Source organism: Microcaecilia unicolor, chromosome 4, assembly GCF_901765095.1.
Source record: "Microcaecilia unicolor chromosome 4, aMicUni1.1, whole genome shotgun sequence".
NCBI lineage: Eukaryota > Metazoa > Chordata > Amphibia > Gymnophiona > Siphonopidae > Microcaecilia > Microcaecilia unicolor.
The window spans coordinates 222,871,780-222,885,943 of NC_044034.1; the positions used below are offsets into that span (position 1 = coordinate 222,871,780).

Consider the following 14,164-nt stretch of genomic DNA (forward strand, 5'->3'; position numbering starts at 1 on the left):
GCATATCGTCTTTGGTTGCTTCCCCCCCCCGGACCCTCGAGGAGAGGGGTTGGCCTGGAAAGTAAGTCCAAATAACCTAAGGTTGTGTCAAAGTGGGAGTTATTGTCAGTAACTGGAAGAGAGGCGTGCGCAGGGTGGGTGAAGGGGAACCCAGCCCAGGAGCAGGAAAGAGCCAGTTGAAGGCCAGAGAATGCAACTCATGGAAGTACATCTCTGGAAGTGAGGACAGACAGGGAGATCTGGTCCTGTAGGAGTTTGCTTGTGACAACCAACGCTACAAGCACTGCCTTGGATTATTCTGCCAAAGGGATGGATGATGGACTGCAGGAGCTGTAAATATGTACATTAAGTCTGCTATTAGTAACTGTTAAGTGAAGGAAACTGTAACCATAGTCTTGGATGGAAAGGAGACCTTGTTTGGAACCAAACACTAGCTGTATATAAGGATTTCGGAAGTTTGAATCACCTGCCTGTTGTAGAAGTTCAGTAAAATTCATTTAGCATAAAATACAATCCTTGGGTTGGAGAGTATTCTTTGGCGTGAGAGGGCAGTGGACGCTCCTGGACTGATAGGAATGCTCAGCAAAACCTGGTTTAACACTCTGCAGCCTACTGGAGTAAGTCTGGCCCTGGCCTCCACCCAAGTCAGAAAGACAGACCTATGTGTGTGAACATTTTGTTGTGTGACCTGGGTCAGGGGGTTGTGCAACCCCGAGAACTAGTTGGTGCCCCAGGACACTGATGTAAGGGTGAGACCCAGGTTACATGTACTTGGAGAGGTACTCCTTGGGTTAGTCATGGAGGGTAAGAGAGGGGGAAATATGCTGAGAGAGGTACCTAAGCATTGTTCTCTGGGGGGGGGGGGGGGTAGATATGCAGGGTGGGTGAGGGGGGAAATATACTGAGGGAGGTACCCTACCAATGAACCCTGGGGGTGGGAATGTGTTGAGAGAAGAGCCCTAGCAGTACTTCCTGGTGATTAGTCATCTTGGTCGGGGGTGGTAAATGTTCTGGGAGAAGTATCCCAGTAGTGACCCCCCCTAGGAATCAGTTTTGCAGATAAAAGCAACTTGCTGCCAATAAATAAGGAGGAAATATGCTGAATTCCAAGATAGGTAGACTCAGCAGTGGCTCATGGGATTAAACATGATGATGCCAAGCTACTGGGGTGACAAGGCAAATTCCCCAGCAGTGGCCCCGGAGTGTCAAGTAAGCACATTAGGAGTAGCCTGTTGGTTTTATCATGGAAAGGAAGGACTGGCCCATGCGCCTCCCCCCCCCCCCTCAAATCAAGGGGTGGCTCAAGGCTCTCACTCTCCCCCTCCCCATGTCCAGCATTTATCTCCTTCCCTGCCTTTCTTATAGTGTCCAGCATTTATCTCCTTCCCTGCCTTTCTTATAGTGTCCAACATCTCTCTCCTTCCCTACTGCCCTTTGTGGTTTCCAGCATCTCTCTCCTGTGCCTCCTGTCCTCAAGGTGTTCAGCATCTCTCCCCTCATCTCCCCACAGAGGTGTTCAGTGGCTTCCTTACCTTCTCTGCCACCTCTTTGGGTGGAGGCAGTGCTGATGCAGCAGTCATAATGTCTATAGAAGATTCATCATGGCCAGTTTGGAGTCTTGAGCATCAGTGCATGTTCAAGGTCTGCAAGATTCCGTCCTCATTGAACCTCCTGTTTTGGAAGGGGCAGGGCTGGGCAGGGCTTGGCAGACCTTGAGCATGCACAAACCCTCAAGGCCCATACTGTCCATGATAAAACTTCTGCAGTTACCATGACTATTGAGTAAATGTTGTCCCCAGTTTGTCCAGCCTATGTAGACCCCAGCTTCCTGGAGCATGGACTGGCCCTGGGGGCCAAAGTTGAGGTAACTTCCTGTTTCTTCAGGGGCAGAACTGGCAGAGGGAAGGCCCCGATGCCAGCCACAACAGTGTGATTTAATCGTAACCGGCATCAGGGAAGGGGTGAAGCAACTTTAGTGGATTTGGGAGGGAGGGAGAGACGCTGGATTTCAGGTGGGGAGAAGAGAGAGGGACCTGCCGAGGCCGCTGCAGGGCCCCTGTGCGACGGCTCCTGCCTAAGACCAACCCTGTCTGTGAGATTATAACTATCAGCATTGCAGATAGTTTGTTAATGAAGATCATGTAGAGCTTTTCTTCATAGTGGTGCCCATTATCTCCACTGAGGCCATTTCTAACAAGTTGTTGAAGTATTGATTGCCACCAGAAGTGAACATTTAGTTGGTTATAGTCTTTCCAATTAGGTAAAACGTTTTTTTGGGCTACAGAGATTAAGATATCAAAGAGTTGATTTTGTGTTGGAGACAGATTCAAGTTTGCTGAACATGATTTGAAGATGTTAAAAGTAGCTTGGATGTTAAATATTTTACATATAATGTCCCAAATATCTGACCAGTATTTCTGTAAAGTAGGGCATTCAAACATAAAATGTAGCAAAGTTCCAGGTTGGGACACACAATGCCAACCTAAATTGGAGGTTGATAGCTTAGCTGCTTGTAGTTTGAGGTGTCCAAACAGCTTGGTGATAGAAAAATAGCATAGATTGTAGGTATTGGCTTGAGAGCAGATACCCAGAAGTCTTTTTTTTTTATGTGATTCAGAGAGATTATGTGAGGTGTCTTTTCCCAGAGGGTTATAAGAGTAGTATTTTCCTTATATTTGTTGGAGATTAATAGTTTATATATAGATGATGCTACATGATCTTTCATGATTAGGATATCAACTGTAGAATACAATGTAGGTGATTTACATCTGAACTGTTGGATTTGTTCAAGCAATGACATAATTGTAGCCATTGGAAATAGCTTTAAGGGAGGGAGAGCAAATTTAGATTTGGAGTTGAGAAAAGGGTAGAAAATTAATAGTGTCTTCAAAACATAAATCTTTTTTCAGATTTTTTGATGTATCATAAAGCCTTTATTACCCAACAAGGTTGTTTTTGTATATCTCCGCCAACAAAAAAAATACAGAAAATTATTAGCACCCAGATTAGCACGTGCAGTAAGCGAGCACTAGCGCTTACTGCAGCTTAGTAAAAGGGCTTCAAAGTTAGAAGCATAAATCCTTTGAATATTGGGACCTAAATCTTCACTGATATTGTTTCCCTAAGAAATTGTAGAAATGCACAAATGAACTGAGATGAGTTTGGAAAAGGTATCTGAGCTGCTAATACTGGTAATTAATTTGAATGAAAATGACATTACTCTGGGGCTGGGAGGTAGATGAAAATATTTATTAGTTTATTAGTGTAAAAACATTTGGCTGCATTGTAGGGTTTGATATTTTTTTGTAAGGTCAACTACAGAATTATCCAGAGACATTTTTGTTCATATGTTTTCAGGTCTGTCCTCGAGATGTAGAGAAGATGGCTAGGCTGGTTCCCGAGACTTCTTTCTTTCCCTTGGTGATAATGTATGCTGCTGGCACTGCCTGATTGCCAGGCAAGTCGCAACATGCCCAGGCCTCAGCAGATGAGGAGCAGAAGATGGAGGAGCCACTGGAGCTGGGGGGTGCTCAGGGGGAGGAAGGCTCGGAGGCTTATGATGTCAGTTCCCACTTGGCAGACAACAGACTGAACCTGGACGTGTACCCAGATGGATGCAGCAAGTTCCTGGCATTGTTTGAAGGTGGCAGAGAGAAGCTCCTGCAGGTGGAGTTCTTGCGACTGAATTGCAGTGAGGAGCATATCGATGCAGCTGTGCAGGTCCTCCCTTTCCTGACCAGTCTTAGGTCACTGGTGCTGAGAGGTAAGCCAGAGGAAAGGGTCTGGGGATGTTTAAACCTTTAGTGGTAGGTACCTCTTATCCAGGTCACTTGCCTTTGTTTAATTTTTTTAAATGACTTATTGTATTGCAGTAATTATTTGCCCCACAAACGCATGTTGAGATTGATCAGCAGCGTGTGACATTCCTGCTTGGAATGGTTAAGAGATCCAGTCATTGTTTTGTTATCCCCGGTTTACTGACTTTAGCTGGGTGTGATGGATAAAGAAAGGATGGATAGCGAGTACTTGGACTGAAGTAATGGGGAACATGTACTGCTGTTCTTACCCTATACTATATATAACACTATGTGAGGAATATATCGAAAGCAAATACAACCATAAAAGAAATAGTCGACACAGTGATAGTGGGCTGAATAAGAGGTTATTCCCAGAAATATGCCCCTATACTCTCTCTCAGTATTTTGTGCGCCATATGGTCTTCTAATCAGTCATAAGTGTCTTTTACCTTCCCTAGTAATCTACTGCAACTCATTCTATGCTGGACTTTCACATCAGTCCCTAAAGAGACTTCAGCTAGTGCAATCTGCTGCAGTTTGCCTTCTTCGTTGTGCCAGATCTTTCGATCATATCACCTCCTTGCTTTCTCAAGAAAACTGGTTGCCTCTGTTGGCGTGGATCCAGTTTAAGATTCTTGTACTGGTGTTTAAATCACGCCTCCCCATGACCCTGGTCTATCTTTCCCATCTCTTGATACCCTCCCGTGCACTCTGTTTTATCATCACTAGATTATTATACTTACCTCCTCCCTCTGTTATTTTTTTAATTAATTAATTTATTTTTTATTATTATATCATTTTTATTGGTACAAAAATACAGCAAATCAAAACCACATATCATTTCACATGGCTTATTTCCCCAGCCCTACCAACCTTTTCAAAACCAAAATAACCAAAACATGACACTTCCCCTACGATATACCCCCCCCCCCCCCCCACCCACCCACTCCCACCCTATGGTGTAGCTGACTCCTGCGCTTTCATCTGTTCATATGGCTGCCACATTCTGCCTTTCCTTAAAGCTGTTAGTTTTCACATTTGGTATAAGTAGTCCACTTTATGACATATCACCTGCATCTCCCTCTGTTATTGGACTAGAATCAACCCGAAACTCTGCGGTTAGCTACGTTGGCCCAAAGTTCTGTAATGCACTACCTTTAGTACTACGCTTAAAATCTTCCTACCGTGCATTTAAATCTGCCTTAAAGACTTAACCTTTTCACCCTTGCATATTCTACCCTCGCTGAACTCTCTCCTCTCCCTTATAGCTTTTATTATTGTACACCACTTTGAAGCCATGGCATATGGCAGTATATCAAGCCTTTGTAAATAAATATACTGAAATATTTCTTATCCAGAAACATTTTTAATTGAAGGTACCAAGGTATTCTGGGCATTAGGTCTTTGAACTGTTGATTCCACATATTGTCATAGTAGCTTGTAATGTTTACAGTTTAGATGGCTGGTTTGAGACAAACTGATTTCAAACTGTGCTAGAATTTTATGTACTGGGTATTTTTATGTACTACCATTTAAAGGGGTCTTATCACAGAGTAGAAGAAAAATGTGAAAAGTGCATATAATCCTATAGCTGTAGAGAGAGAGTCGTGCACCAAAGTTGCTGGATCAGATGGGAGGATAGAGGAAGGTGGGCCAAGAGGGCTGACATGAATAAAGATCCCTCTCTTGCCATGCAAGCATTCCATCTTCTTGTACTGTAAGCAGTTTGATACAGGGAGTTGTTCCTTGCCACAGTGCTAGCATATACAGAAACGTAAACTTGAGTTTATAATCTCTGCAGGTAGAAAGAGCAGCACCCCTGAGTTGAGTATGTAGTAGTTGAGCTCAGTGCTTGGGTCTGTTCTGGAGTCTGAATTTTCCAGGGTTACAGAAGACGTAAGTATACAGCATTGCTTAATATTTTATATGCTTGTCTTAAACAGTCTCATGGGCTCGCTGCAGGTCAGCTGATGCAGTCAGTAGGATGTATGGAGTAATTCTCAGCTTGGCTGCTCTACCTGTTTACTTTCTCTCTTCAGGTGGCATCACAAGGGATGAAGCAGGAGCTTGCCAGCGAGGCATTCTGATGTCTCTGCCACTGGATTTCAGGAACCTTACCTATCTTACCCACTTAGACCTAAGCTTTAACAACTTTTTGGCATTACCAGACTGTGTCACAGAGCTTGTCAATCTGACAATGCTCTCTCTCTGCCATAACCAGTTGTTGGGGTTACCCAAGGGCATTGGCAGGCTGAAGAAGCTCACCTTCCTCTCTGTCATGGCTAATCAACTCCAGGATTTGCCATGCAGCATTGGCAGACTCGCAGCATTAGAGACATTTGATGCATCCGAGAATGCCCTGGAATCCATCCCTGTGGAGATTGGGAATTTAGGGAGCTGCATGGAGTTGAATCTCTCAGGAAACCAGCTAACAGTGATCCCCGATTCTATTGGTAAGTATATAAGTGAGGGTTGGATGTGTAATTTGGCTATCATCATGGAATCATCATACACAACTTGTTCATCCTTCAGTCATCGTACAGGCTTTGTGAAGGTCCTCCTCTTTTCTCCAATGTCTGATCCTCAGAAATGTCTTCATACATAGACTTCATTCAGTACTTCTTTCCTTACTTCAAAGAAATAACAATCGGGAGCAAATGTGTAGGGAAGCCACCTTTCTGTATTTTTGTTATCTTGTGCTGTGCTTGAAATGTGTGAATTAAATTTGGGCTTCTTGTCCCTCAGGACTGCTGGATAATTGCCTTTTCTCAGCCTTGCCTGTTATATTTTTGCTCACTCCAGAGGATTGATTGTCTCTTTGTTCAAACATGCAGCCAATTTGCTGTCTCTGCGGGAGCTTCATCTTCACAGCAACAGCCTGGTAGCTGTGCCAGTGTGTCTCGCTAGCCTTCCCAACTTGTCAAAACTGGACCTGCAGAATAACTGCCTCCGCTTTATCCCTCCTGAGATCCAGAAGTGTTCCTTCGTGCAGCTGCGGGGAAACCCACTGGGTCAACCACAGGACCTCAAGCCACAGCAGCAAGGTAACTGACTTGAGGATATTTCTTCTACTTGACTGCTGATCAATTTTTTTTTTTCAGTTATCTTATTAGATAGTACTATTGACCCAAATCTAGAATTTATGGTTAGCAGTTTTCAGGACTCAATTAACAACAATGCTTTGGGCATAATACTAATTTGTAGACCTCCAGATAGATGAAACTTATTTTACTTTTATGTTGTTCTACTGTTTTTAAGGACTTACTTATTTTAGGGGGCATTTTTACCTAGTGCTAAATGCTGAGACGCTCATGGGAATATAATGGGCACCTCTGTGTTTAGCGCCAGCTAAAAATGCTAGTGCACCTTAGTAAAAGACTCCATTAAACCTCCACTTGGAAGATGGTAATGTAGCTAGTATTATTCAATTATACCAGTTTTTTAAGTCATTGAATATCGTTTTAGGTCCTTTCTCCCCAACACATTCTAAAGGACATACTTTGGATTTTGTAGCATCTTTATCCAAATCAAGCAAACAACCAATAGTATATTATGTTGCCCAGCATCCGGTAGTATGGACTGATCACTATCTTTTAAATTTCTATTTAAAACTTGCACACTTGCTGCATTAGTATAATGCTGTTCCTATTCTAACTTCTCCTGTCCCTCTCTGTGTCTGCGATCTCCCCCCATTCCTTCCTTTATCCAGCGTCCCTCTGTATACAAATTTTTCCACCATTACTTCTCTCATGTCCAGCAGCATGCCCTCTGTGTCCAGAATCCCCCCCCCCATCACATTCTTCTCTTCTCTCATGTTCCGTGTTCTTTCTCTATATCCTTCCCACCCCACCATTCAGCATCTCTTCTTTATTTCTCTGTTTTCCTCTGTGCCCTAGCATCTTTCATCTCTCTTTTGTTTCCCAAATTCCCAGTGATGTACCCCTCTAGCTCTCCTCCAAATCCTCCTATCTCCCTGCAGCAGATCCCTTCCCTTAAATTCTCTACAGCCGCACCAGCCCCTTACCCACTGCTGCCACTGGATCATAGATGCAGAGGCAATAGTTGTCATTAGAAGGCCTCAGGACCTCACAGCTACGCGCTGACGACTCTTCAATGCCCCATCTTTCACAGAAACAGGAAGTCTGTCTTAGGGGGGCAGGACTCAGCAGAGTTGTCAGCAAACATACAGCTAGAAGGTCCCACGCTGGCTTCTGATGACTGCAGGTCCCCGAAAGGCCAGATGAACACTGTGTCCATCAGTCATTAAAACTGGCACTTATGATGATTGCTGGTTTTCTGTTCTGGGGGGCTCGGGCAGTGGGGCTGGAAGCAGCAGTGTGTCGGCCAATGTTGGTGTTGCTGGCGACTGGGGCAGTCTGCCCCCCCCCAATTACTACGCTACTGGTTGGTTGCCTGCCTGTTATAATTCCACCATATCGTTTTTTAGATGCAGTGACCAGAACTGCACACAATATTACAATGAAATGAAGTTTATATATTAGAAAATAATTTGAGAAATGCATTGCTCTTGATTTGTAATTTTTCAGAGCATATGATCCTTGCATTCAGTGACATAATTTTGCTTTTTTTTTATTCTGGACTGTGCATCAGGCTGGTATGATGTCCGCAGTGTAGACCGGTTTCTGGATTCCTTTTAGTAAGAATCTATATCATGCTTGTCCTTAATCTGCTTTATATCTAAATACAAAACAAGAAACATCTCAATGCTACTTTTTCTTGCTACTTGTGCACAGTTTCAGTATGCATAAAAAACTGCTAATAGTGATTTTTTTACACATTCTCACAAAGTTCCCAGTGGGCTTCATTGGTTCACATTCAATCTTTAGTTTTCCAGGTAATAGGTTTTGTTAGCCATATGAATCCAAGACTCTCTGCAGATTCTGCTGGAGTGGAATGAAGTAGTGTTTCTGTCCTTTTATAATTAAAGTAATTCCATGCAAGAGACCTGTAGTGGGAGATTGTGGGTGCCTTAGAAATAACTCAAGGAGCTATGTCATTGGCTACATAGCAAGATAATGCATGTTTGGGTGCTATTTTGGTCAGCTGCTATGCTTGCTCACGGTTGTCTCCCTCTGATCTCTCACAGGGGATGATTCTATTTTCAGAGAGTTACAGTGTTTGTACCTGGCACAAGAGGAAGACTGGTATGCTTGTTTGCTTCTCATTCTGTCTATAAATGCCCCATAATCCCAATTAGGAAGATTAGAGCTATAGAAATAGAGGGCCTGATTATCTGATTATTCAGCAAGCTTAGTCAGTGTATGAAATTGAGCACTAGCACCAATACTTAATTTATGTGTTCTTTTTCATCCAGTAGGCCAGTCTAAACCAGTGGGATTATATCCCCCAACCAGCAGATGGAGGTGGAGAAAGAACAGAGTTCCCAGTGACATAACTAACATAAGAAGAGGTGCAACCTGGAGATAGTATTTCTCTACCTCCAGCAAATGGTGCTCCTGTTTTTGTGGCAGGTCTGACTCCCGTGTCCACAGATTGGCCTATGTGCCGGTGTTTGAGTGCAGGAGCCTGGTGTTCTCTCGGGGATAGGTCCCCACAGACACTTCCTTGGTTGAATAGAGGAAGATACTCTTCTGTTGCCCAGTAAAACTATGTGGAAAAAGGGAAAGTGAAACTAGAGAGTAAGGAACAGTGGGTGGAGGAAGGGGTTGTAGTCGGTTTGGGGAGTGATGGTGAGGGGGATCTATCATGCCCACTAAGTGATGCTGGATATTTGGCAGCTGGTAGCTCTCTATGGCTGCTGGTGATCCCTGCCCTGATTGTGAAGTGGAACTGTTGGTGCCAGAACTGGACACCTCTGGCAGTGCCCTGGAGTTGGGGGCTGGTAGAGGAATATCCTTAGAGTAGACCCCTTCCTTGTTTTCTTAGTGCCAGTTCTCACAGACATGTATTTTTTGGTGGGAATAGCAGCTATGTTAGACTTGGGTCTGCCCTTCCCCGCTGGTTGGGGATAGGGATTGCAGCATGGTCAGGGGGCCCCCCTGGATGCCCTAATGTCTGCTCCTGGTGGGTGGGCCACAGATTAACTTTGGGTCCCAGCTGGTAGCTGCCATTTCTGAGGGGCTAAATTGGTCCCTGGCAGCAAAAAAAAGGGGGGGGGGGAACGTGTGCTACTGCAGTGAGATTGGCCTCCAATAGCTGGTAAGGGGACGTAACCCACTAGTTTGGACTAGTCTAGCAAGATTCAAGGAAAGGAAATTAAGTAAGTAAATTTCACCTTTTGAAGAAGTGGATTTAAAAGCTAGAACTGATTTAGTATGTATTTTGGACTGGCATTGATTTCGAGGTGTGGTGGTTATTGCTTTGTAGTGCAAACCAAGTGACAGGAACACTTGGTGATCATTCAGAGGTGGCACAAGAAATGACTTTATGATGATCCATTTCCTACCTTTGGAAGGAGCTGCAGTGTGCTTAAAGTATGGGTGCATAAGGTTACTAAAATGTTGAAGAGCAACCTCGATTCCAAGAGTCAGATGAAGATTATTTTTAAAAAGAGAGAGTTTCTCTCACAGAGTAAGATATAAGCGATTTAATTGTATTTGTTTCAGCTTTACAGTGACATCAAAAGGCTGCAGAGTATTCTTGTCCTGTGGAACCTGCTTCTGTTTCCCACAGGGTGCTGTCTCCTCCCTGGTAGTAATACAGTATCGGAGGCTGGCTCCTGATCCACAGTGGGTGAAACTGCAGCATCATGATGTTCTGCTGAGTGAGATTTTGGAGTTGAAGCCTCATGGCATCAAATTCCTGCAGGTAAGAGACGTCAGAAGGCACAATATGAGGAAATCCAGTAGAGTGGTGATGCAGGCAGAAGAGTATAATATAAGGCAGTTGTTCTCAACCAGTGTGTCTGGACACACTTTTATGTGTCACCAAGAGCTGAGATATGTGTCACCAAAATTTTGACAGACAGCAAGCTCTTGCTTTCCTTAATAACCATGTGTGCCTGCAGACTGAGGAGAGCCAGGGAGTCATGTACTCGAAATTTACACAACTAGTCCTTAGTTTGCTTAACTATTACTCATAATGATCACTTCTGCCACTAGCCCTAACTGGAGCAGTCACCGCCACTGTGTGTGTATCATTTGCAGCAATAATGAATGATGTAAGAGATTTTTTTTGTTCAGCTATGAACTATAGTGTTACATCCATCACACTTGTGAATGTTGTCGGGTGCGTCACAATAGAAGAAAGGTTGAGAACCATCTGGGGGGATGGAAAATGCAGCTATAGGTGAAGGGTGATGTGCACTAGATTACTCTCCCCCTCACTCCCAGTTCTCAGACACGTTTTTGGTAATTTCTTGCTTCCCCATGCCAGGAGGTGCAACTGTTGATGCCATATATACCACCTCGGGTATTTCGCAGGCGAGAGGTGGTGGTCAGAACCTTCAGCGGCCAGAGTTGGAATGACCTGAGCACTAAGCTGGAGCTGAAAGGAAAACACAAGGTAAGACACCAAAGACCTGGATTAAAATATGCACCTTATTTTATTTTCCTATCCGGTTCCCACTTTGCAATTAACCTTCTCCACTGCTGTCACCTGTGTGGAACTCCACCAAATGCTATTGCTATCTTCTCCTTTTCCTCTCCCTTTGCTGCTGCTGTTGTTGCCCTTATGTCCGTTCATCTTGATATTGCTGTTGCTACCTCTCACCCTCCACTTTCCACCAGTTTGCTGTTGCCTAAATCTCTCTCTTCTTCTTAAGTTATTGCTAGCAACAAAAATGGTATGGGGTTTGTGCCACAAAAAGACATATGAGACTAGACTTGATGAAATAAGGATGTATACCAGAGGAAAGGAGGGCTATGGCTGATATGATAACAGAAGTTTAAATATTTGAAAGATATAATATACAAACAGACCTTTTCCAGATTAAGGGAAGAGGTAGAACTAGAGGACATGAATTGAGGTTACTGGGGGGAGGGGGGGTCGACTTAAGAATAATGTCGGGAAGTACTTTTTCACAGGGAAGGTATAGATGAAAACGGAGACATGAGGATTCAATGTCATCCTCTTCGGTACCTAGGAGCATCAACGACTGGCATCAGGCGAAGGCCTGTTTCGCCACATCTACAGACTATGCTTCGGTGCCCCCTGGCAGAGAAGCTAGAACCTTGGATTCTTTTGGGCGGAAGAAGTATCAGGGCTTTGCTAATCTCCTGTATTCAGTCTTACCAGCTCTACATATTTGCAGAACATGGCATGCAGTATAATGGATTCTCTCCCGCAGGAGCAGGCCAAATCTCTTTGCCAGCTGGTTAAGTAGCAGAAAGTGTGTTGAAAGTTCTTGGCTGGGGCACCTATGACACCTTTGATATGGTGTCCAGGATCTCTGCCCAGAGTATAGCGATGCACAGACTCTCATGGCTACGTGTCTCTGACTTGGACCCAGTGACCCAGCAGAGGTTGGTGTATGCCACGTGCCAGGGGGTAACCTTTTTGGAGACAAGGTGGAGGAGCTTGTAGACCTCATCAAGAAACACACTGACAAGACTCTTGAGGCTTGATAACTTGAGGCCCCAATATCTTGGAGTATAACCTTGGCACACCAATCACCCGAAGTCTCTATTATTTTTGTGAAGTCTCTTTTATTGAATAAATCACAGATAATTTACTCACAGATAGATGTTCAGAGGTGCTGCTCCAGGACACAGAGACTCCTTAATCTGCGAGTTGTTGGGGGTGGAGATCTGAAGAGAGGTAGATATATTACAGGGGGGGGAAGGATAGTTGAACAGGTAGAAATGGTCCAAAGCTGGGTGACTGGAATGTGCGATATCTCATTAGGGAGGAGATATTTTCAAGGTAAAAAAACCAGGTTCGTTACAGGGAGTTTCAGCAGGACAGAGCTGTCTGGAATAAGATGGTACATGCACCATGTCTCTGGCTAGGTGCTGGGAATGCCTCCTGGCTGAAGGGACAAAGAGGTGTTGAGGCTTCACGTGGGTTCAGGGAGGAACAGATAGAGACCAATGGGGACAGAGCCTACCATCGGGTAGCAAGGGTCCTAGAGGACCGCTCTCGATTGGAGGGAAAGGTTATACCTGGCTGTCCTCCCAGGACAGAGATAGTGAGAATGACCAGGAAATGATAGCAGGAAGACGAAAGAGCCAAGCTTGGCAGAGAGAGAGGAGGTCTGGGCAGCCTCACAACCAGTGGTAACAGTTCTTACACAGCCAAGCAAATGTGGTTGCACTGCCTGTGAACTACATTACCCACAGTGCATTGCTCATGTATCTTTGCAGTGAGAAACTGTAGCAATGATAGTCCTTAGAACTGAGAAGAACAGTAAAGCATTACACACATTTAGGATCACGTTATAAACTAGTGCAAGGCTGTCGGAGGACAGAACACTGACACTGTAGATACTCTCTCCTGCTGGACTTCTTCTGCACCTTCCTCCTCACCCAGGAGGTTTTGGGCAAGTCCGAGAGGGGTCCCTAATATTCTGAGACGTAGGTATGCACCTTCCTCTCAGCAGCCTCAGTGGGCTCAGTCCCAGTGCACTCGTTCTCGTCAACATTGTGCACCCGAGGTCCAACCAGCACCCCAGTCAAGGGGGGGGGGGGGGGGCAGCTTTTAACTGGCTCCAGCAGAGCATAGCCAGTTGGGGAGGAGGCTGATTTTTTCCAGGAAAGGTGGCCCCTTGTATCCTCCGACCGGTGGGTTCTTTAAATAGTCCGTCTCGGTTACACCTTGCATTGGTGGCAGAGACCACCAAATTGCCCACTGACACAATCTCACGTCAGCTCTCAGCACAAGGAGGTAATTGCAGAGGAACTCTCTGCCTTTTTAAAGGCCCATGTGGTCAAGCCCGTTTCACCAGGGGAAGAAAGGCAGGTATTCTATTCCAGTTACTTTCTTGTGTCCAAGAAAACAGGGGGGATGCGTCCTGTCTTAGACCCTGAACAAATTCCTGGTGAAAGAAAAGTTCAGGATGGTGTCCCTGGGCACCCTTCTCATGATTCAGGAAAATGATTGGCTATGCTCTCTGGACTTAATATTTAGGTGTTAGAGCTACTAGGGTTCGTTTTAAACTACCCACCAAGTCCCATCTCCATCTTATTCAACAATTGGAGTTCATAGAAGCCCTACTAGAGACGCAGCAGACGCGGATTTTTCTCCCTGTACCGAGGGCAGATACACTTGTTGCTTTTGCCACTCGGGTCTGAGCCAGCCATCAGGTCACAGCTCGGAAGATATTGAGGCTGTTACGCAATAAGGCCTCCACTGTCCATGTCACATCCATGGCATATCTTCACATGAGAACTGCCCAGTGGACCCTAGCTTCCTAGTGGATGTCATCCGAGTGACACTAGAGTTGGTTC

At 44.8% G+C, this 14,164-nt stretch overlaps 1 protein-coding gene across 5 annotated transcripts in view; it reads left to right on the top strand.

Annotated features, from left to right (window-relative positions):
• The window catches only part of PIDD1 (p53-induced death domain protein 1), a 51,106-nt gene that overhangs the window by 1,262 nt on the left and 35,680 nt on the right, over positions 1-14,164 (top strand). For 3 of the 5 annotated variants that reach the window (XM_030201267.1, XM_030201264.1, XM_030201268.1), the window contains exons 2-7: positions 3,358-3,763; positions 5,837-6,250; positions 6,632-6,841; positions 8,905-8,962; positions 10,385-10,586; positions 11,154-11,282. In XM_030201267.1, coding sequence (XP_030057127.1) covers positions 3,502-3,763; positions 5,837-6,250; positions 6,632-6,841; positions 8,905-8,962; positions 10,385-10,586; positions 11,154-11,282 — 1,275 coding nt within the window. In that variant the 5' untranslated portion in view covers positions 3,358-3,501. Of the gene's footprint in view, positions 1-565; positions 645-3,357; positions 3,764-5,836; positions 6,251-6,631; positions 6,842-8,904; positions 8,963-10,384; positions 10,587-11,153; positions 11,283-14,164 lie in introns of those variants that run through there. The other 2 variants (XM_030201266.1, XM_030201265.1) reach the window with 2 other exon arrangements.